The sequence below is a fragment of the Macrobrachium nipponense genome, chromosome 8, assembly GCF_015104395.2.
Source record: "Macrobrachium nipponense isolate FS-2020 chromosome 8, ASM1510439v2, whole genome shotgun sequence".
NCBI classification, from domain to species: Eukaryota; Metazoa; Arthropoda; class Malacostraca; order Decapoda; family Palaemonidae; genus Macrobrachium; species Macrobrachium nipponense.
The window spans coordinates 12961148-12983884 of record NC_087203.1 but is presented as its reverse complement, the minus strand read 5'-3'; the positions used below and the strand labels follow the sequence as shown (position 1 = coordinate 12983884).

The following is a 22737-nucleotide window of genomic DNA, read 5'->3' as shown; positions in this document are numbered from 1 at the left end:
GAGGGTTTGTATAACATGTAGGAACAATATGGTATTCTATTCCAAATGCAATGAAAAAAAGTATCTAATACTATAGCCTTTAATATACCGCAAATATATCTCTTACCTGTAATATGTCATTTTTATAGACAGTAATTTCCTCAGGTAGCACACCACTAAAATCTGAGATACATCGACAAATATCACCAGGCTTCATTCTGTTTTAATGCAGTCCTTATACACAATTGTGATCATGCTGCATGAATCAAATCTGAAAAATTTAACTTCATTAGTACCCAACCAGAAGCAATTTCCATATTCTTAAAACTATATATACAATGCTCTAAACATGAAAAATGTTCAAATCTATTTTTCCTATGTATACAAACCAGTATGTAGGCATATCCTTCAGCCCAATGTGGAGACCATCAGTGACAAAGCATGAAAGGGGAAATACCCCTCACTTACTTACCTTCAGCAAGCACTTTTTCCCTTGGCCTCAGGAACAATGCAGGCTGAGTATGGTTGGCAATTTGATAAAAGGTCTTGGTTTGTATTTCTAGGAAAAATACACATAGATTTAAATAGCAACTTTTTAAAGTAGTAATATAACATTTTTGTGATAAAATAAAATTTTATATAATACCTACCCAGTAATTACTTAGCTAAGAGTTCCTACTTGACAGCAGTTTGAATTTTGGAATTAGTGGTAGCTGTTCTTTTGTTTTTAAGTAGGTGACGGGAACCCCATCCACTTTCGGAATAGGAGAGATTAACAACTCAGCCAAGCACTCAATTTGTTTATGCTAAAAATGACAATTTGTCAAAAATGAATATTTTTGTTATGTTACAATAAAGTTTCATACATACTTACCTGGCAGATATATACATAGCTAAGACTCCGTCGTCCCGACAGAAATTCAAATTTCGCGCCACTCGCTACAGGTAGGTCAGGTGATCTACCGGCCTGCCTGGGTGGCAGGACTAGGAACCATCCCCGTTTTCTATCATATTTTCTCTCTTCCACCTGTCTCCTGCGGGGAGGCTGGGTGGGCCTTTAATTGTAATATATCTGCCAGGTAAGTATGTATGAAACTTTATTGTAACATACAATATCATTTTCTACAATCAACTTACCTGTCAGATATATACATAGCTGATTGGCACCCTTCGGTGGAGGGTAAGAGACAGCTACTATATGGAATAGACAGGTAAACAACATATGTTGTAGGTATAAATAAAACCTTGGTTCCTACCTGATAGGTGGTTAGACTTGGTGGGTGTTTGCCCAGTAGTCTGCATCACCTCAAGAAACTTTAGCGAGATATGTGATCTATGGCCAAGAGTTCTTGTGGGTCTGCCGATGGGGTCTTACCCACTTACTCAGCAGAGCCTAAAAGGACTTTGTCAATGGGTGCTGATCTTATATGACAATACACCTTATGAAGGAGCACACAACAATCCCGACCAACCTGATCCTAACCATGTGTTAGAACTAAGGATTGTTACGAGTTATCCCCGAACTCGTCACAACAACCGTAACTCAAAAACCACTACGCACACATACATAATTTTTCAAAAAAAAAAAATTATACTCAACTAATTGGATATGACGAGAATTCTCTTATGACAACATAGACGGCCGCCCGTGCGAGCCTGAATCCTCCATTGTTCGAAGAGATTCTCGACCATATCCAAACAGAAGAACAGTATATACATTTTAAGGATTGGTGTCGGCTCCCGTACCCAGAATCGTATCTGCCGATACCATAGGACCTAGAGAAAAGAACTTCTCATACGTCACACGCCACGTCTTTCAAGTAATGAGATGCAAATACCGAGTTTGCATCTCCAATATGTCGTATCTACTATGTTTTTAAGCGACATATTCTTATAAAACGAGAGAGACGTCGCAACCGCTCGTACTTCATGAGCTTTTACTCTCAGAAGTTGTAATTGTTCGTCCGGACAGACCTTGTGAGCGTCCGTAATGACGTTTCTTACAAAGAACGCTAGAGCGTTCTTTGACATCAGTCTTGTGGGGTCTTTTACCGCGCACCAAAGACCTTGTCTAGAGCCTCCCAACTGACGCTTCCTCTGAAGATAGAACTTCAGAGCTCTAACAGGGCATAGAGACCTCTCTGCTTCTCTGCCTACGAGACTAGACATTCCTTTGATTTCGAATGACCTAGGCCAGGGATTCGTGGGATTCTCGTTTTTCGCTAAAAACAGAGTCTTAAACGAGCAAATCGCCGAGTCTCCCTTGAATCCTACTTTATCCTGCAGAGCTTGTAACTCCTATTCAATTCTTTTTGCCGTCGCTAACGATAAAAGAAATAGGCATTTTCTAGTTACGTCTCTAAATGAGGCCTGATGAGGAGGTTCAAATCTATCCGAAGACAGATATTTGAGGACTACGTCCAAGTTCCAGTTCGGAGGTACTGGTTCCTTAGACTTTGACGTCTCAAAAGATCTTATGAGATCGTGGAGATCTTTGTTATTTGCCAGGTCTAACCTCTGTTCCTGAATACAGCCGAGAGCATACTCCTGTATCCCTTTATTGTGGATACGGCTAGATGCGATTTTACTCTCAGGAATAGCAAGAAATCAGCAATTTCCGCTATAGAGGTAGAGGAGGAGGACAACTTCTTGGCTCTACACCACCTTCTAAAGACCTCCCACTTCGACTGGTATACTTTCGAAGTGGAGGTTCTGCGAGCTCTCGCGATCGCGCTTGCCACTTCGCGAGAAAAGCCTCTCGCTCTGACAAGTCTTTCGATAGTCGAAAGGCAGTCAGAGCGAGAGCGGGGAGGTTTTGATGGTACCTCTTGAAGTGGGGTTGTTTGAGAAGATCCGTCCTTCCTGGTAGGGATCTTGGAAAGTCTACGATCCACTCTACCACCTCCGTGAACCATTCCTGGGCCGGCCAAAAGGGGGCTATTAAAGTCATCCTCGTCTCTTTTGACGCCACAAACTTTTTCATACTAACCCCAGGATTTTGAATGGGGGAAAAAGCGTACACGTCCACTCGAGACCAGTTTAGCAGGAAGGCGTCTACCATAATTGCTCTTGGGTCTTCCACGACCGAGCAAAACACTGGAGCCTTTTTGAAATGTATGTTGCGAATAGATCCACGTGAGGAGTTCCCCACAGAGACCAGAGATCGCGACATACTTCCTCGTGCAGAGTCCATTCTGTATGAAGGACCTGGTTCCTCCTGCTGAGCCTGTCCGCCCTCCACATTCCTTACTCCCTGTAGAACCTTGTCAGCAGGGAGATGTTCCTGTGAGACGTCCAAAGTAATAGGTCCCTCGTGAGTTCGTAAAGGAACGAGGAGTGTGTCCCTCCCTGTTTCCGAATGTAGGCAAGTGCGGTGGTGTTGTCCACGTTTACCTTGTACTACCTTGTCTCTCACCAGAGGTTCTAGGCTCTTCAAAGCCAGGTGTACGGCGAAGAGCTCTTTGCAATTTATGTGCCAGGACACCTGTGCTGGTTCCCAGGTGCCTGACACTTCCTCCGAGCCTAATGTCGCTCCCCAAACCGTCTCCGACGCGTCGGAGAACAACACTAGGTCTGGGTTCTTTGATCTTAGAGAGATCCCTTTGTTCTCTTCCAGAGGCAGCAACCACCACTGTAGGTGTGCCTTTACCTCCACTGGAATGGGAAAAACGTCCGACAGTTGTCCGTTTTTCCAGCTCCAAGACTTCTTGAGGAGAATTGAAGTGGACGGATTGGATGAAGTCTTCCGAGAGGGAAGAATTGTTCCAGCGAGGAAAGCGTCCCCAGAAGGCTCAAACCATTCCCTCGCTGACGTTTGCTGTTTCTCTAAGAAGAAGAGATTATCCTCAAAACCTTTTGCGGTTCTCTCTTGCGAAGGAAAAACTCGAAAACCCGAGAATCCATCCGAATCCCAGATAGACTAGGTCTTGTCTGGGGTCATCTGAGACTTCTCGAGGTTCACAAGCAATCCCAACGCCTTGGTCAAATCCAGAGTTAACTTTAGGTCCTCCAAACACTGTCTCTCCGATCTGGCCCTATGAGACCAGTCGTCTAGGTACATCGAGACATTCACTCCTTTGAGATGAAGAAATCTCGCCACATTCCTCATCAGGCTTGTGAAGACCTGAGGAGCTGTGGACAGGCCGAAACACAAGGCTCTGAACTGAAAGATCCATTCCCCCCGTCATGAAACGGAGGTACTTCTTCGATGAAGGGTGGATCGGGACGTGAAAGTAGGCGTCTTGGAGATCTAGAGACACCATCCAATCTCCTTGTCGTAATGACGCTAGGACTGAAGCAGAAGTCTCCATGAGAACTTCTCCTTCCTTCTGAACAAATTTGTTCAGAGCGCTGACGTCTAGTACTGGTCTCCAGCCTCCCGAGGCTTTCGCCACTAGAAAAAGGCGATTGTAAAACCACGGGGAGTTTTGATCCGAGTACTAGTTTCTACTGCACTCTTGTCCCACATTTGTTCCACCATCGATCGAAGAGTATCCCTCAGCACAGATCCTTGTACTTGGCTGATAGTTCCCTTGGTATTGACGTTAGGGGCGGAGTATTCAGGAAAGGGATACGATATCCCTTCCTTATGATCTTTAGTGAAGACGCGTCTGCGTCTATCAGTGTCCAGGCTTCCACGAATTCCAGGAGCCTGGCACCTACTGGTGTTTTGGAGGAGAAATGTTTCATTTGCCTTTTTAAAGGGACGAAAGGCGGACCTACCTCTTCTCTCTGGAGCCTTCCTTCTTGCGGGAGGTCTGGAATCGACCACCTCGAAAGGGCTGCCTAGAGTGCTAGGTTCTTTCTTGTCCGACACTAAAGCAGGTTTCTTCTTTCCTAGCAGACTGCGTCGAAGATCCTGTGTCGCCTTCTCAGTTAAACGAGTGAGCTAACGTCCTTCACTAACTTAGAAGGAAACAAATAGTCCGAAAGAGGTGCATATAGCAGAGCTGCCCTCTGCGCATGCGAGACTGCCTTTGTTAAGAAGCGCCATACACTGTCCTTTTCTTCAAAAGACCTGCTCCAAATAATGCAGAGACTTCCAAAGATCCATCCTGTACTGCTTTGTCGATGCACGACAAAATGCATAACAGGGCTTCAGGTTCGATTCCTGCGAATCGAGAGCTTTCTTGGACATCACCCCAAGGGACCAATCTAAGAAGTTGAATACTTCCAATACATGGAAAAGTCCCTTGAGGAGATGATCCAGTTCCGAAATACTCCAAGTAATGCGGGCCGAATTAAGACTAGGACGCCTTGAAGCGTCAACTAACGTCGAAAAGTCTGCCTCTGTAGTAGAAGGGAGAGCGATACCCATACCCTCCTCCCCCGTCTTGTACCATATGCCTCTTTTCCCACTAACCTTGCTGGAGGCATGCAAAATACTGTCCTGGTTAAGTCTTTCTTCGACTTCATCCAGGCGTCTAAGGCGTGTAAAGCCCGCTTCAATCGAGATGGTGGGCTTCATCTTCAGAAAAGACGAAGTCTTCTTCGCCTTCGCACTCGAAAAGAGCGAGCGCGGAGAAGGAGGAGCAGCCGGAGTCAACTCGTCTCCGTATTCCTCCAGAAGCATGGTAGTCAACACCTTATAGTTTGACAAGCCCTCTCTTCCAAGATCGTCATCCTCCGAGTTTCGTTCGAATCTCGTGATAATCCTTGAGTTTCTGTTCTCCTTTCAGAACTTTCCTCTCTGGACAAAGCTCCTGATCGGAGAGGGGCTAAGGGAATGAAAGTCTTTCTTTTTCCCGTTCTGATCGACTTGGAAGGCGTCACAACCTGCGGCTTCTCTCGCGCTTTAGAAGACGTCATGTATGACGCTTCCCGCTCTCCGCGCGTCATGTATGACGTCTCTTGTTGACGTTTAGATGACGCTTCGCGTCTGGAAGACGCTTCGCTTTCTAAGGGCTTCCTACTCGGCGTCACAATCTTGGACGGAGCGTCACGTCTAAGATCCTCTTGATTTGACGCTTCACTTCTAAAAGACGTCTTCCGAGCAGTGCGAGAGGACGAGACTTCTTAATAGGAAGCGTCACGTCCTTCCGACGGGGCGCTAAAAACTCCACAAGAGATGACAGTTGTTCTTGCACCGCCATAATGATCTTCCTTGACGCTTCTCCTACAAGACGTCTTCCGAGCAGGTGGCCGAGAGGACGATACCTTCTTAATAGGGAAGCTCACGGTCCTTTCCGACGGCGGCGCTAAAACTAAACTCCACCAAGGGGAGATGACAGTTGTTTTGCACCGCCATAAATGATCTTCCTTGACGCTTCTCCACGTCTAGGTGCCTGACTGACGCCTTTCTTCATCACTCGGGGAAGAAGCATGATGGGGTACTTCCTCATAAGCGTCAGGTGACGTTGACGCCACCTTCGCCTTCTTAATAGCAGACGGGGCGTCATCCGAGAAGCGCTCCGGGCTAGAATCAATGTCTTGCTTCATATGACGCTTCAGCGGTCTCGATAAGTTCGACTCCTTCCACCCTCGTTTAGGTGAGGGATAGGGAGAGGACGAGAACACTCGCGAAGGACGCTTTTCCTGTAGCGCCCTTGAGCTGGCTGCCATGAAGCAAAGCTAGCTGAAGGGACGTCTGACCGTTGGGGATTCCCACGACCTCCTTAAGGCTTTCGACTTTCCGTCTCCTCTGGGCATGTGAGCTTGGAAGAGGTCTAGGCCTGGGAGCGCCGCAGGGACGATCAAACGCCCCCTCCACAACACTGATAGGGCTCACTTCCACTAAAATTTTCACTATCACTAGCCTTATTACCTTTCGAGTCCGCCATCTTGGACTTCATGTCTCGAATCGTCGCTTTCAGATTGGCGATTTCGATGGCCGAATCCGAAAAGACACTCTGAGAATGAGATTTATAGGGAGAATCTCCAGTAGTAGGGTAGAATTATCATTGAAAGGCTCAATAGCCCTTGATTCACACCTTTCAGTCTTCTAACTCTATCCCTCTCTAACTTCTTCAAATAAGAAGTCAACGTCCTTCTTCCATTCTTCTGCATTCAAACTCTCGCATTCCTTACAAGTGGTTAATAGCAGAACACTGCACCCCCCTACATTTACGGCATACAGTGTGAGGATCAACCGAAGCTTTCGGTATCCTCACCCTGCAGCCTACATTCACACACATTCTCACACTCACATTAGAATCAGACATACTGAGAAAAATCCAAAGCGTTATTCCAAAAACAGTCCACAGTGAGCGAATGCCAAAAACCACGATCCAAATACGTCACCAAAAGTCGAAAAACGTTGATCCAAATGTTGAAAAAAGAATCCAAGTCAGGAGGTAATAACAACAATGTTGATACCACCGGCGACAGAGAAAATATGATAGAAAACGGGGATGGTTCCTAGTCCTGCCACCCAGGGCAGGCCGGTAGATCACCTGACCTACCTGTAGCGAGTGGCGCGAAATTTGAATTTCTGTCGGGGACGACGGAGTCTTAGCTATGTATATATCTGACAGGTAAGTTGATTGTATGAAATTGCATTTTTCCTAACTATACAAACCTGAGGTCCTTTTACAATAGGAAGGTACTAGCGGCAGCTGGATAGGTCGTAAGCTTTCGAACAAGGGGTTCGGTAGTTAACTGCTTGTCCGACAGGCGCGCGCGCGCGACTGGTAGGTAAACAAATCACTTTTGCTTTTGGCCCAAGCAAAAACTGCAGAGTGAGGGGTGGCATGAGGTGGGGCTATGTGTAAAAGGACCTCAGGTTTGTATAGTTAGGAAAAATGCAATTTTGGACAAATTGTCATTTGTTCCGACACGGCATACAAACCTTCGTCCTTTTACAATAGGAAGACTCTTCTTGGTGGGAGGAATGAGTCTTTTGTGAACAGACTGGTTGTTCGCCCCCAACCTTGGAATGCCTCCCTGGTCGTAAGAGCGAGGAGGGATCCAAGCCTCTGTCCGATTGATCGGGGTGTGCACCGCAGGATCAATGGTCAGACCTCTGGACCAAGTACTAAGAGAGAGGCAAGCGTATCTCTTCGTACCAGCAAACAAGAACAAGTTCCTATTTGCAAGAGGCAACATAACGTTATGGTTTGTCTCTTGTTGGCATCCACTTCCCCCCCTTGTAGGAGGAAGTGGTGGATATTCGCTCCCATCCCTAGTGAAAGGGATAGGATGGGGCTCTGTCGAGTAGCTCACCGGCATCTCGTCCTTATCCAGCAAGGTGATGACCGTATCCCTCTACCCACAGGTAGAGGGGTAGAAAAAGATAGGAAGAGAAGCCAGTCACTCTCTCATTCACTTATCTATTCTTACAGTCACACCAGGACGATGCTGTTCAGCCTGCTAGGGTCTGGGTTAGCTACACAACCGTGTTGAGCAGAACACACGGGTCCTAAGGAAAACGATCCAAGGACCTGTGGGCAATATCCAAAAGGTAGAAGGAGGTGCCGGTGGTCTGGTTGTACCAGACCCCTGCCTTCAGTACCTGCGCCACGGAGAAGTTCTTGTGTAACTCGAGGGAGTGTACTTCTAGGTCATCTTTTGGTGCTGACGAAAAGTCTTCAACACTCAGCCTGGGATGTCGAGTTTCTTCAGAAAGCGCGGTCGCGCTTTCACAGGACAAAGCAGCATCTCCTTCGCATCGAAGGCGGTGAAGTCCATTAGGGAGGGGATTGTGAAGGACTCTAACCGATCGTCAGGAACCGAAGGGTTCAGAGTCTTCGCTACGAATTCGGTACGAAATCGAGCGTCACGAATCCCCATCCCCTGGATGCTTGACTTCGCAGGAAAGTCATGCAATTACCTCAGAGGAAAAGAAGGAATGGTCGTATGACCTATCCCTCTTCTCGACTTCGGTGATGTCCTGTACCATACTGGTCTATCCGTCTGCAGCGAAGTTGTTGTTCTCGGTAGTGGATAGGACACCGACTCAATGGTGGGTGTCGATGGTATGGGTACTGTGACAAGCCGTTAGGACGAAGAAAAGATTGTTATGGAACACCGAACTAAGTCCACAGCGAAGTTCGTAACAGACTTGGGCGCTCTGACAGCTGCCTACTGACTGCGTTCGGTAGGAGGCAAGTTGTCCAAGCACCCGAGCAAGTCACGTGACCTTCGCCTTAAAAGGGTTATGCCAAGAGACTAAACAAATAATTTGTTCGTCACCGATGCCAGAAGGCAAGGTGATGACTCTCTTAAGGCATGTGCCCAACAGGCGAAAGTCAATTGCCTTCTAGAGACCGAGTCCTTGATGGCAAGATATCTCATAGTATAGTTGATTCTCGGCTAAGGAGAAACAACACTATGTGACGTTGAAGACGAAGGTGTACAGAAAATGCAACCTACGTCTTCACAGTGAACCGAGAAGGATTGGATCTCAGATTCTGAACCTGTTGCTACAAAGACTGAGACGCTAACCGCTATTCATTGCTGTCCGGTGAGGATCGTAGTTGCAATAAAAGCGGAGCGCTTTCCAGTAATGAAGACAGGGAACTACTGCCTGAAGAACTGCTTCTCATGGGCTGAACATTTGGAAGTAGAGCTGTCAGGTCGGAGAGTAGGCGATGTCTTCTGACATATCTGTTAATTCGGGGCGAGCAATGAAATTGCACACCTACGAATACGAGATATTTTGAAGACAAACTCAGATGTCTGCAAAAATCATTCGCATTATCGCGGTGCGATGCAGCGGTTGACTAGTACAGACTTCTGTTACCGTGCGGTAAACAGAAAGATGAAAGAGTCCAAGAGATATCTCTGTTGAAAATTCTTTCTGCAATGGTCGAAGGCGATGAAATCGAGCGTCACAGCAGTAGATGGTCCTTCATTATTGCGAGAATCCCCGTTAATCAGAGACCTAAGTCCATGATTGTTGGGCAGAGATACGGTTCGGTAGTCAATCCAACCAGGGGAGAGAGAGACGTAACCGACCGTGCATCTCCGAGACCTAGCTGATACTGAGCCGCTATCAGGCAGTTCAATACGCAGTAGCTCTCGGTGACTCGTCATCCTGAGTTGCCAGGTAATCCATTATTCCACGAAGGAATGCGTTCGGCTAGAACCATCGAGCATAAAGAATACAAAAAGCTGATTTGGTGTTGTCATGACAATACCAAGTATCTAAAATCGAAACTGATAACTGCTGGGAGGTTGCAGGCAACCCCGAGTTGCAGTTCAATTAAGAATACAATTCGTCTCGGTCACAAACCGTAGAGTTAACTACGGTATGCGCCTACCCCCCCCAAAAACCCCGGTGGACAATTCAACTGTTAAAAGAATCATGTCGCGAGGGTAATATACGGTAGTATATTTGTAGGTTCTGTACCACGACCTCCATCCTAAAATCTTTTCCCCTCTAGAATGAGAATAAGGATTGGAGATCGACCGCCTTCGTTCTCTAGTCAAGAGAGTGAAGGAGAAGTCTTTCCCAAAGGAAAGCTTCAATGGTGAACAAATATCCAAAGACGATAGTTCAAGCCAAACTGGAACGTTCCCGTCCGTTTTTCTCTTATTCCAGGTAAGCGCCTACCTGTGAGATACTCTTCTTTCAGCAGCAGTCTTCTTCCAAATGCTAGAAATTAACAGGAATTCGAGCATAAGCGAGGTTCCCGATTATCGTGTAACAATTATCGGGGATTCTCGCTCACTTTGGACCGTGGTCTCGCCTAAGTGTTTGGAGATCGTAAAAAACTCTGAGTGCGCTAGAAATTCCGTAGAATTCTAAGCACTCTGCGAAACCCCCCACCGAATTCGTCAAACGATATCGGCTGGTGGTCCTCTCGATTCCCTGTAGAAATCGAGAAAGGGGCAGGATCCCTCCTCAATGAACCGGGGCTTACGTCAGGTAGGACCCGAAGGTCCCCCGGTAGCGCAGCCCCTAACGTGGGATCTTACAGAGAAATCTCTGTAGGATCCCTCCCCTTTCCCCTCGTAGCCGTAAGGAGAGAGGGAATGGGGGTGGGGGGAGGAATTGGATACTGGCTCGCCTTCCCAGCGGAACTAGCAGTTGGAGAAGAAAAGGAGCAGCATCGCCTTACGGCGATGGCCTCTCAGAGCCTGGGAAAAACGTATCGTCAGGAGAAAACGTTTTCCCGAGGAGGGTTACGAACTCATACTGTAGGTAAGTGTCTGCCGCCACTGTGAAACGTCGTCTGGGTGGGGCTGATCGACACCTGACAGGAGAGAGCCGATACCGTCCTCCGACTCATTCCAGTCCTCGTCGAGGTCGAAACTCAGGAGGACCGAAGGGTATTCAATACGGTGTCCGAAGACACGTAGAAAACGCCTCTGTCGCAGTAGAGGAGGTGAAGTAGCTTGTTCGACGCCAAGCCAGAACTGAGAGAGCCTTCTTGTCCGGAGACGAGAGACTACCTGGTTCAACACAGTCGGCAAGCTCCGATCGCGGCAGACCCACCGTCGATTTGGGTTCCCTCTCGGGCCCCAAAACGACTCGAGCCGAGACGTGGCTCTGCTGGTGGGAGCGGCGATCCTTCCCCGAGGTCATTGTGCTGACGAATCAGCGCCATAACCTCGGCAAAGTTCCTCTGGATCTCGGAAGTCACAGCATCTTGCAGAGTGGGGACCGTTAAGCCCTTCGAACAAGAGCATATTCCGAGAACCTTCCTCCTAAGAAGGGGGAACAGCGACAGCCCTCGGTCTTCCCCATCCACTTGCGCATACGTCCTGGCCGGTCCAAGAACCGTGCCTGGCACTAGGGCGTCGTGGTGGGATCATGAGGGCGCACCCCTCACGATCACATCCTCAATACCTCGCTCCTCTCGGTGTGAACCCGAGGAGGTTGAAGGTACGGGAGAGGCAGACCTGACGCTCCCTCGTTGCTCGCTGGCAGAACCAGCAGGCTTGGAGGGCTGCAGGCGATCGTCAACCCCCCGTGGTGGCGATCGAGCTGCAGGGCCTGGTCCGAACCGTCTCGCTGTGGAGAACGGCTGGACTGAGCACAGCGCCCCCGATCTCGAGTGTCAGAAAGAGCTGGTGCGGGTTGCCGTACCCGATCGCTCTCTGTGAGAGCAACGGTCAGGCGACCTCAAGGCTCCACTGTCACAGTGAGAAACCGGTGCTTGTCCTCACGGCAGAACGTCACGTCGCTGGTTCCCAGCCGTGGCTGGCACCGGCGAAGAACTGGGAGGACCTCTTCCCAGCTCAGCCCGTGGTCGGTCGTGGACTGTCACGTCCCCGGGTAGCCAGCTGTTCGCCGCGAGAGTGAGAGCTGGTCTGGTGAGAGTCGCATGAGCGGCTGTCACCAGTCTTCCGCCCCGTGCCGTGAACCTGACGCTGAGCGGACTCAGAGGTTCTGGTTCCTGGCTGCACGGTCGCTGGTAGGCGACCGTACACTCGGTACCTCCCGCGAACGAGAGGCCGAGACGGACCCTGATGCAGTGGCAGAACCACTGACACCAGGCGAGGAAGTACCGGTGTTAGCCGGTACCCCTCTGGTCCCCGTAGTCCTTCTTCCCTTGTGGAAGAGACGGGCCCCGCTCCCGAAGGAGCAGGAGGACCAGCGAGGAACCCTCCCGTCCCACCGAGGTGAGACGGGGGTCCCCGAGAAGTCCCGAGGGAGACTTCTTAGGAGGAGGAGGCAACCTTCTTCTCCTCGGGCTGAAGCCTTATGAAGTCGAAGGGGAAAGAGGCGGCAGCCGACGACGATGAAGAAGAATGAAGACGACGACGACGACAACCTTCCTACCTCTTCTTCGTCAGCTTCCTCAGGACAGACGTAAGATCTGCTATCCAGGGCGGAGCCGGGGCTGCTGTAGCCGAAGCCACAGGGCCCGGACGCACCTGTACAGACAGACCAAAGTCTGGGGTAGTACCAACCCCTACGAACAGGGACGACATCAGCAGGTATGGGCATCTCAGGAACAGCAGGCACAGCCAGCACAGCATCGGTAGGGACAGCCAGCGCAGCAACGGCAGGGACAGCCAGCGCAGCAACGGCAGGGACAGCCAGCGCAGCAACTGCATGACAGTCAGCCCAGAATCGGCAGGTACGGCAGGCAGCACCGGAAACACAGGAAGTGGAGCAGCAGCCAGCAACATCCTGGTACGGCGGCCAGTCCAGGGGCGAGCTCTAGGGACCGCGGAAGTGTGATCGCGGCAGCGCGGCAACCACGAGCGCGGCGGCACGCCCCCCTCTCAGTACGGCGCACGGCACTTCACAGCGGCTCTAGGCAAGACTGTTACCCCGTGAGGCGAGTACACCAGGTGAGGAGGGACGTCGTCACCTGGAGCGTGGTCACCACTCTATGGGTGACCGCAGTAGGCCCAGACATAGAACCGCAGCCCCTGGACACTAGCACGCCCTGCAAATGGAGGACGCCCATCCCACCTCAACCAAGGTCCACCCTCGTGGCAGTAGCACCTGCGGAAATAACAGTAATAGCGATTAGTGGGGGGGAAGTCCCCTCGCGCGGGGGGGTGAGCCCTCTCCGAACGAGTGGAAGACCCCGAATACAATTGTACATCGGGCACCGAGCGCCCTCCCCCGCGCGCGACGGATCGGGCGAGGAGAAGAACGCCGATAACCTCCCCCCCCCAAGGGGAAGGGCCATCTGTGGGAGCTGAGCGGGGGGGGTTCTCTGTTCCCCACCCCCACCCCCGCACAGCACCCATGTACCCCAACAATAATATAAGAGCCCGAGAGCAATCGTGCCATCGGCCCGAATGCAAGGGCATAAGGATCAATTCCCTGACTGAGCGGAACTTGAACCAAATAAAATATTGATGCAATCAATATAAAAGGAATAAAATGAAAAAGAATCTTGCATTACGATTCACTTCACAATGAATAAGGGCTCGGATCGAGCGCATTTGCGCCCTCGGTACCGAGCGCAAGGGTAAAAGGATCCATTCCTTACCTTTATGGATCAAGGTTTATGGAAACCTTGATCCATAATGAATTGATGCAATCAAAATATATGAAAATGAAAAAGAATACTGCGCTTGCGATTTCACTTCATACAATAAAAACGGGGGGAAGGATCAATTCCGGGAAATAGCGGAAACATTGATCCCCGTAACAATGCAATCTCAATAAAAATATGAAAATGAAAAAGAACTGCACTTGCGATTTCACTTCATTCAAATAAAAAGGGGAAAGGATCAATTTCCGGGTAAGCTCGGAAACTGATTCCAAAATGAGTATTGCTACAATCAAAAGTAAAATATATATGAAAATGAAAAAGAATACTGTACTTGCGATTCCACTTCCATACCAGAATAGTTTCCGTGCCGAGCGCATTCGCTCGGCAACTAGTCATTACAGGTTCCAAAAAAATTTAAATGAAAAGAGCCCACTTACTTACGATTTTGTTCATCTAACACATTTCCAACCAAAATTATACGCTCGGAGCGAGCGCTCTGCCCGCCCTCGGCACCGAGCATACACAATAACGAGGATCATTTCTGGGAAAATGAATTCCCGCACTTACGCCCTTCATCCCGGGCACTCGGGTAATCGGAGGGCGTGGTGAAACCAAGATCCTTTAATTCACAATTGAATTCAATGGAAATAAATATGAAATGATTGTACTTACAATTCAGTTTCACTAGATAAATAGAAAAAGAAAAACAACAATCATGCGAAAGCAAACGACGATGAAGCGGGCAGAGAGCGATGATACACGTCCACACGCCAGCAGGCCGAAAGCAAAAGTGATTTGTTTACCTACCAGTCGCGCGCTGCGCGCGCCTGTCGGACAAGCAGTTAACTACCGAACCCCTTGTTCGAAAGCTTACGACCTATCCAGCTGCCGCTAGTACCTTCCTATTGTAAAAGGACCGAAGGTTTGTATGCCGTGTCGGAACAAATCCATATGCTGGGAGGAGGGTGGGCGTAATTACTGGGTAAGTATTAAATAAAATTATATTTTTATTATAAAAAGTAATTTTCCATAGGTAACTCACCCAGTACTTAGCTGATTCCACACTGAAGGGGGTGGGTTATTCATGGACAACATACCGACTCAAAACATAAATAATAATAAAAATCATTCAAATGGCTAGAATTGAAACTATGCTTGTTTCCTCACCAGTTGAGAGAGCTGCTGCAGGAAGATACTGAATCTGGTCAGTACTCATCTCAACACACAGCAGTGCAGTTGTAAAGCAGCCAGATGGCCTCTGCTGATGTGGATGACTCTGCAGCGGGGTACTTCGAAGGCTGACAGTGTTACAAAATTACAGGCAGTCCCCGGGTTACGACGGGAGTTCCGTTCTTGAGACACGTTGTAAGCCGAAAATCGTCGTAAGCCGAAAATCGTCGTAAGCCGGAACATCATCAAAAATCCAAAAGAAAATCTTATTTTTAATGCTTTGAGTACATTAAAAACTATCTACACCGCATTCTTATTGCATTTGTCATCAAAAAAACCTTCAAATATTGATTATTGTGCATTTTTGAAGTCATATTTCTTCTGCCAGATCAGCATTGTAGGCGTCGTAACCCTGGAAATAATTTCTGATGAATATAATTGAAAAGCGCCTTAACCTCGGAACGTCGTAAGCCGAACCCGTCGTAACCCAGGGGGGACTGCCTGTACTTTGCAGCGAAGGTCATTACCGAAGACCAATAAAGCATACAGGCAGTCCCCGGTTATCGGCAGGGGTTCCGTTCTCAGTAGGGTGCTGATAAGCGAAAACTGCCATAAACCAAAACTTGGTGATTCATGGTGCTGATATACAGTTAATGTCGCCTCCTTACGTATGTTACGGCGCCATAACTCTATTATTGGCACCTTAGCACCACAAAATGACAATTTGTCCAAAAATGATATTGTTATGATACAATAAAGTTTGTTCATACTTACCTAGCAGATATATACGTATTTAGCTGTATTCTCCGAAGTTCGACAGAATTTCAAAACTCCCGGCAAACGCAGTGGTTGGCCAGGTGGTTAGTATCCAAGTTCGCCGTTGGGAGGCGGTATCAGAAACCATTCCCATTTTCTATTCAGATTTTCTAATGCCACTGTCCCCTGAGGGGTGGTGGGTGGGTACTTGATTATATATTTTTGCCAGGTAAGTATGAACAAACTTTATTGTATCATAACAATATCATTTTGTTCATGAAACTTACCTGTCAGATATACGTATATATAGCTGAATCCCACCATTGGAGGTGGGAAGGGACAGAATAGAATAATTTAGGAAACAAATTGCATGCAGATGATTGACATCTTGGTTCCACCTGTTAGCATAGCTGACTTCGTGATTACTGTCACCCAAGTCGGCTTTTGCTTTACTAGAGTCTCCAGCAAGGTAGTGACCTATTAATAGCTGGTGTGAGTTCTAGATGATCTGTCAACGGGAGTGTGACCACAAAGTGACTAGACCATACTATGAGGGCTAAGAAAAGTAATATATATCACCACCTGACCAACCTAGCCAAAGTTAAGGATGTTTAACTAAAGCTTAAGAATTGAGAAGTCCGCCACTGGCGGCGACCCAACACCTATAATTAACAACTCTTCCTAACCACTTTCTACAGGATAGGATGAGTGGTACTTCTTGCCCCCAAGATCGTGTCTGCGGACACGTATGCCCTAGAAACAAGCAGCAGATCTCATATGGTCGGTCTTCACATCCCGCAGGTAGTGTGAAGCGAACACAGAGTGCCTTAGCTAAAACGCGGCACTCAGGATGTTACTGAGTGCCATGCTGTGTTGAAATGCCTCAGAGGCCGTGCCCTCACCTAATGAGCATTTACTTTGAAAGGTTTATAATCCTTATCAAGCATGACGAATGAGCCTCTTTGAAAGAGCTACTTAAAAGGACGCCAGTGCGTTCTTTGACATGGGTAAGTCTGGTCTTTTACTGAACACCGCAGATTGGACCTCGCCTTTCTTTTTAGTTTTATCTAGATAAAACTTGAGAGCCCTGACAGGGCACAGGACTCTCTTTGGCTCTTGCCCAATAATTTGTGCCATCCCCCTGATCTCCAAGCTCCTGGGCCAAGGGTTAGACGAGTTTTCATTCTTATAGAGGAACGAAGGCTTAGAGAACACACCGCATTATGTCCTCTAAAGCCAAAATGTCTGATGATGGCTTAAACCTCACTAACCCTCTTTGTCGTAGCGTAGAGTGGTTAGAAAATTAGTCTTTCTGGTCACGGTGCTTTAAGTTTGCAGAAAGGAGGAGTTTCGAAAATGCTTCGACATCAGGAACTTCCAGACTACGTCTAAGTTCCATGTCGGAAGCTTCGATTTAGACAGTTTCGAGATTTCCACAGACCTCAAAGATCGTGAAGGGCTTTGTTGTTCGACAGATTCAATCTCTGAGTCTAAAGGCCGTCGACAACATACTTCTGTATTCTTTAATAGTCGGAACTGCCAGCTTATCCACATTCCTCAGACGGAAAGGGAAGACGGCAATCTAATTCACAGAGGTCAAGGAGGAGGAAAAGCCATTCTTCCTGTAACATCTTCAAAAACGGCCCACTCCGATTGGTACACTGCAAGATAGGCAGTACTTCTTTGCCTTGGCAATGACACTTGCCACTAGTCATTCCGGTCAACTTCTCGACTCAGAGCGGAGAGGTTCTGTGGTACCTCTCGAAGTGGGGCTGTTAGAGTAGACCACCTCTCTCAGGAAGGGTCCTTGGAAAGTGCTCTAGGAAGGACGTGACCTCTATGAATCCAGTCTCTCGAAGGCCAACATGGGGCGATCAGCGTCATTCTCGCTCCCTCTGATGCCAGAATGATCTTACTACATCTCCTAAGAGTTTGAATAGGGGAAAAGAGACTAAACATCCCTCCCCGTTCAATACCATAGGATGGCGTCTATTGCTACCGCTCTCGGATCGAGAATAAGGGAGCAGTCTAGAGGAAGCCTCTTCGTCTTCAACATTGCGAAGAGTTGCTGCCGTCAATCGAGAAATACGCACGGACATTCTGCAACCGTGCAACGAACCTCTTGAGGATCGTTACGTTCCGTGCCTGTGCTCATAACAGGCTCTCTCTCGTTAACGCGAACAGGGACCAAGAGAGTGTTTCTCGATACTTCTTGAGATATGAGAGAGCTGTGGAATTGTCCGAGTTGATCTGGACCACTCGGCCAAAAACTTGTTCTTCGAGGAACTGGAGAGCCAACCGAATTGCTTCCAATTCTTTTAGAATGTGCCAGGACATCTGCACCCCTCTCCAGATCCCTGGTACCCTATCGCTATCACCTCAGGTGATCCTTGACCTACTGAGAGATGTTCAGAATCATTTCTAGATCTTCGATGTTATTTCAGTTTTCCGGCAGGAAAAACTGTAGAGGTCTGAATTGCAGTCTATTCAGGGAAACAAACTTCTCCCGCGAGGAAATGGTCCCCCGCAGACTCATCCCTTCCCTCACCGAGCATGTTTCCTTCCCCAATAAGGCTGCGCTTTGCCTAAGCAGGTGAGCATTATTATAGTGCTACACCACGGTAGACTCGTACAGAATTCTGTTACAGTGCGGTAACAGCATCGAAAAGGTCTGAGAGATATCTCTGTTGAACATTTTCTCACAAAACGAAGGAGATGTTCATTCATGCATGCTAGAATTCCCCTCAACCCAAGGCTAAAGTCAGTGATTGTAGGGCAGAGATACGGTTAGTCAGTCAATCCTGCAGGAGAGAGAGACGTAACCGACCGCGCATGGCAGAGAACTAGCTGGTACTGAGCTGCTCTACAGTGACAGCAGCCTACGTTCGCCGTCTCACACTATTCTGCCTGAGTTGCCAGCTACTACATTCTACGAAGGAATAGGTTTGTTATCATCATCGAGCAGAGAGAAACTTTCAAGCAGAATATTTTAAGCGAAACAGAAATTCGCTAAATACAGATGCTGAGTTGGTGTTGTCGTAACAATACCTTAAATATCTAAAAGGGAAACCGGAAACTCCTGGAAGGTTGCAGGGAGTACCAATTAAATGCACTTAGAATAATAGTCCTCTCGGTTGCCATCTGTAGGGGTAACTACGGTATGTGTATATAACTTGAACCATACAATCGCTTAATAGTAATATGACGCAAAGGTAAAAACATGTAGAGTATTGTAGTCACTTGGACAGCTACCTCCCTACTACATTGCTTTCCTCGACAAGGAAGAGAGAGAATGGAAATCGACTGTCTTCGTTCTCTTAGCCAAGAGAACGAATTAGTATTAGTTGATGGAGATCCTCAAGTGAGAACCGAGGAGCGAAGAGGACAGCTCAAGCTTTCTCATGTTATTGGACAGAAGACTTCATGGACGTAGTCTACAAGTCTTTTTCCTCGACTAGCCTCTGACCAATGAATGAGAGCTCTTCTGAATCTTGTCAATGAGAGCTTATCCGCTTACTTGATAAAATGTTATTGAGATCTTTGTCAATGGGAACTAACCCATTTACGTGACAAAGATTTTTATTTTTCGTCAATGAGGGGTTACCCACTTACTTGACAAAACGTTTAGTATCTTGTCAATGGGGGAAACCCACTAACCATGACAAGAAAGTATCCAGGAATTCGAGCTTATAATCTTCCTGATTCCCGCAGAAATCGAGGAAAGGGCAGGATTCCTGGTCAGAGACTGGGCTTACGGCAGGTAGGACCCTAAGGTTCCCCTTCGGCAGCGCAGTCCCGAATGCAGAAGAGGCATTTTATGACACCGAAATCTGCTTAAAGTTTACTAGTCCTCTTCTAGATGCCAGCTCAATCAGAAAGAACCAACCTGACTACCTTATCCATGCAGGTTGGATAGTTATTCGAGAGAAAGAGTCAGGGCGCCGAGACTGCAGGTCCAGGGCTCCGAAACACCAATCTAGGAGTTAAAAATATCCATCGTCCTGAACAGCCCTTTCAGATGGTCTACCTGGCTGGCAAAATCGTCCTGGGAAGAGGAAGGAACTCTCCAACCAGCTTCCTCTCCCGTTTCATATCAAATGCCTGCTCACACTCTTAACCTCGCTGGAAGTAGGGCAAAGGAAGTCTTGCCTTGCGCTTTCCTGGAGTCCATCAAGTCATGGATTCTATTGAACACTCCCTTAGTAGAAAGCAAAGTGGACATCTTGACGAGACCAGGCGCCTTCCTCTTCTTCGACGACGCCCACTGCGAGAGAGGAGAGCAAGGGACCGAGGGCCGAAACTTGTCAGCAAACAAGTCTTACAGAAGGCGTCTTCATTCGCAGGTTGCGAGTCGCTCGAGGACTCTGTCTCCTTTACGGGAACGGGAGAAGGGTCCTTAACCGACCACGAAGCAATGAAACCCTGAGGCCCCTCTCGTAAAAGGGGGTCTCCTACTTGAATTAGGGTTCAAAGACGAAAGTTGGGAATGCTTAATAGCAACTCAGAAGCTTTGTAAAGTTCCAGTAAAGGAACCTGCTGCGGAGCGTTCTGAAGAGTGTCCGATAAAGGAGCGTCCTGTGGAGCGTCCTGAAGAGCGTCCTTGCAGGAATCCTGCCGAACTTCTTGACGTGTAGGGCGCCTATCGTTCTGAAGAGCGTCTTGGCAAGTGTTCTGCCAAGCGTCATGACGTGTAGGACGCCGAGCGTCTTCAAAAGCGTCCTCGCGAGCGTTCTGGCGAGCGTCTCGATATGTAGGACGTCGAGCGTCTTCAAAAGGCGTCCTCACGAGGGGCTTGTCGAGCTTTTTGGTGCATCGAGCGCCGAGTGTTCTGAAAAGCGTCTTGGCCGAGAGCCTTGCCGAGCGTCCTGATGCATAGAACGTTGAGCGTCTTGAAAGGCGTCCTTGCGAGAGTCTTGCCGAGCGTATTGGTGCATAGAACGCAGTGTTCTGAACGGCATCTTCGCAAGGGTCTTGTTGAGCGTCCTGATGCATAGAACACCAAGCATCCTGAAAGGTCACCTGCGAGGCGTCATGGAGAGCTGCGTCAAGCATCTTCATCCTGAAGTGCGTGAGTATTAAAAGAAGACGTACGGCGATCGTCGTCAAGACGAGCCTTAAGGACCTTCCTTACCTCCTGACAAAGGCGACGGCCGCCTGTGCGACATCTTGCGTCTTTGTAAGGCACATGAACACTTGCAGAAACGCGCTCAAAAAGGAACGCCGAGCGTTCTGAAAGGCATCCTTGCGAGGGCCTTGCCGAGTGTCCTGATTACATAGAATGCCAAGCTGCATAACGTCCTTGCGAGTGTCTTGAAGAGCGTCCCGAAGAGGAGAGCGACGAACATCAAGAGAAGAGTCATGGAGAGCTTCCTGACGTGACGCGGCGGACCCAAAAGTGTCAACACGAGCAACTAAAAAGGCATCCTGGCGAGGGGCGCGCCGCTCATGAAGCGCGCGAGCAACACAAGCAGATGTACGGTGATCGTCGGCAGGACGAGTCTTATGGACGTTCCCAACTCCTGACAAAGGCGACGGCCACCTGTGCAACATCTTGCATCTTTGTCACGCTCATCGACACTTCCAGAAACGCACTCAAAAAGGATGCCTGTGCGTTCTTGGGTGCGTAAGCGGAATCTAAAAGGCGATAAGCGAGGAGAAGGAGACTGCCGGTGACTTGACAGACAGCCTGATCCTTCCTGCGGTAACTGGGTTCTACCCCTCTCTTGGCGAAAACGAGGCCAACCGAGAAGGGGCAAGGGAACGCCTTCTTCCTTCTCACAGTAACAATGTTAGAGCGATCTGGGCACTCAAAAGCGTCCTGCTCCGATGACTTTCTATTTCTCTTCTGCGGTGGAAAGTCGTCAAAATGTTAAGGCAACGATTGCAACGCATGACGAGAGAGAGAGAGAACGTGAAGCGCCTCTTCTTTTAGCTTCTGTTTATAGGGCGCGAGTCCTTCTGAGAGCTCCAACCCCTGCATGGGGAGGACGCCTCGGAGGACGAGAAGCAATCCTTCAGGATTCGTGCACGATCTTTGGCAGCCTATGAAGCGTCTTCAGGTCCTGCCAAAGGGACGCCAGAGCAGTGGGGAGTACCCGTAACCCTCCTTCGGTTTTCGACATGCCCATTCCCTGAGTCCTGGGAGTCCGACAGAGGTCTAGACCTAGAGGCGTTATGGGACCGATCTGACGCCCCCTCCACAACACTAGGGGCACTAACAACATCACTACACTCACAAAACTGATTGGAGAGCGAGCACTTTAGATTCCAAGATTACAGATGGAATCCACCATAACAGAAAGGGCATTACCTCTCGCAGACACTTCCTCAAGGCCCGTAGGCCATACCACAGGGTTAGGCAAAATAAAGTCTACAGGAGGTTAGTAGGTTCATTACCCTGACTTCTCATGTCTCGTACACCTCGTGCATACCAAGTGAGGATCTACCGAAGGTTTCGGTAGTCTCCCCTTACCCCTTGCAGACAACCAACTCTGAAACTAGCCGAACTAGATTCAGACATCTCATGCAAAGAACAATCAAATTCAAATCAATCTATGATAGCGTATGCCTAGCCACAAATTCCTGTCAATAAACCAAAAGACAATTAGGATACTTAAGCGGCAATGAAGTTTCAAAATCCTAAGACGGAGGTACTGAATACAGGTGTTCACAGTACCGGTGACAGAGAAAATCTGAATAGAAAATGGGAATGGTTCCTGATACCCGCCTCCCAGCAGCGGGAATGGGTACTAACCACCTGGCCGACCATTGCGTGTGCCAGGAGTTTTGAAATTCTGTCGGACTTCGGAGAATACAGCTATATATATACATCTGACAGGAAAATTTCATGAACAAATCGTATTTTCAAGTCCCCATCCACCCTGATGATATTCCAAAGACAGCGATCATCACCCCCTTCGGATCCTTCATGTTCGCTTTCGGCCTGTGGAATGCTGGGGCCACCTTTCAACGGCTCATGGACAGAATC

General features: G+C 48.4%; 1 protein-coding gene across 4 annotated transcripts in view; it reads right to left on the bottom strand.

The window, feature by feature from the left end:
- The window catches only part of LOC135222616 (dynamin-binding protein-like), a 334340-nt gene that overhangs the window by 229422 nt on the left and 82181 nt on the right, over positions 1-22737 (bottom strand). For all 4 annotated transcript variants that reach the window (XM_064260713.1, XM_064260714.1, XM_064260712.1 and 1 more), the window contains one exon: positions 107-250. In XM_064260713.1, coding sequence (XP_064116783.1) covers positions 107-196 — 90 coding nt within the window. In that variant the 5' untranslated portion in view covers positions 197-250. The remainder of the gene's footprint in view (positions 1-106; positions 251-22737) is intronic.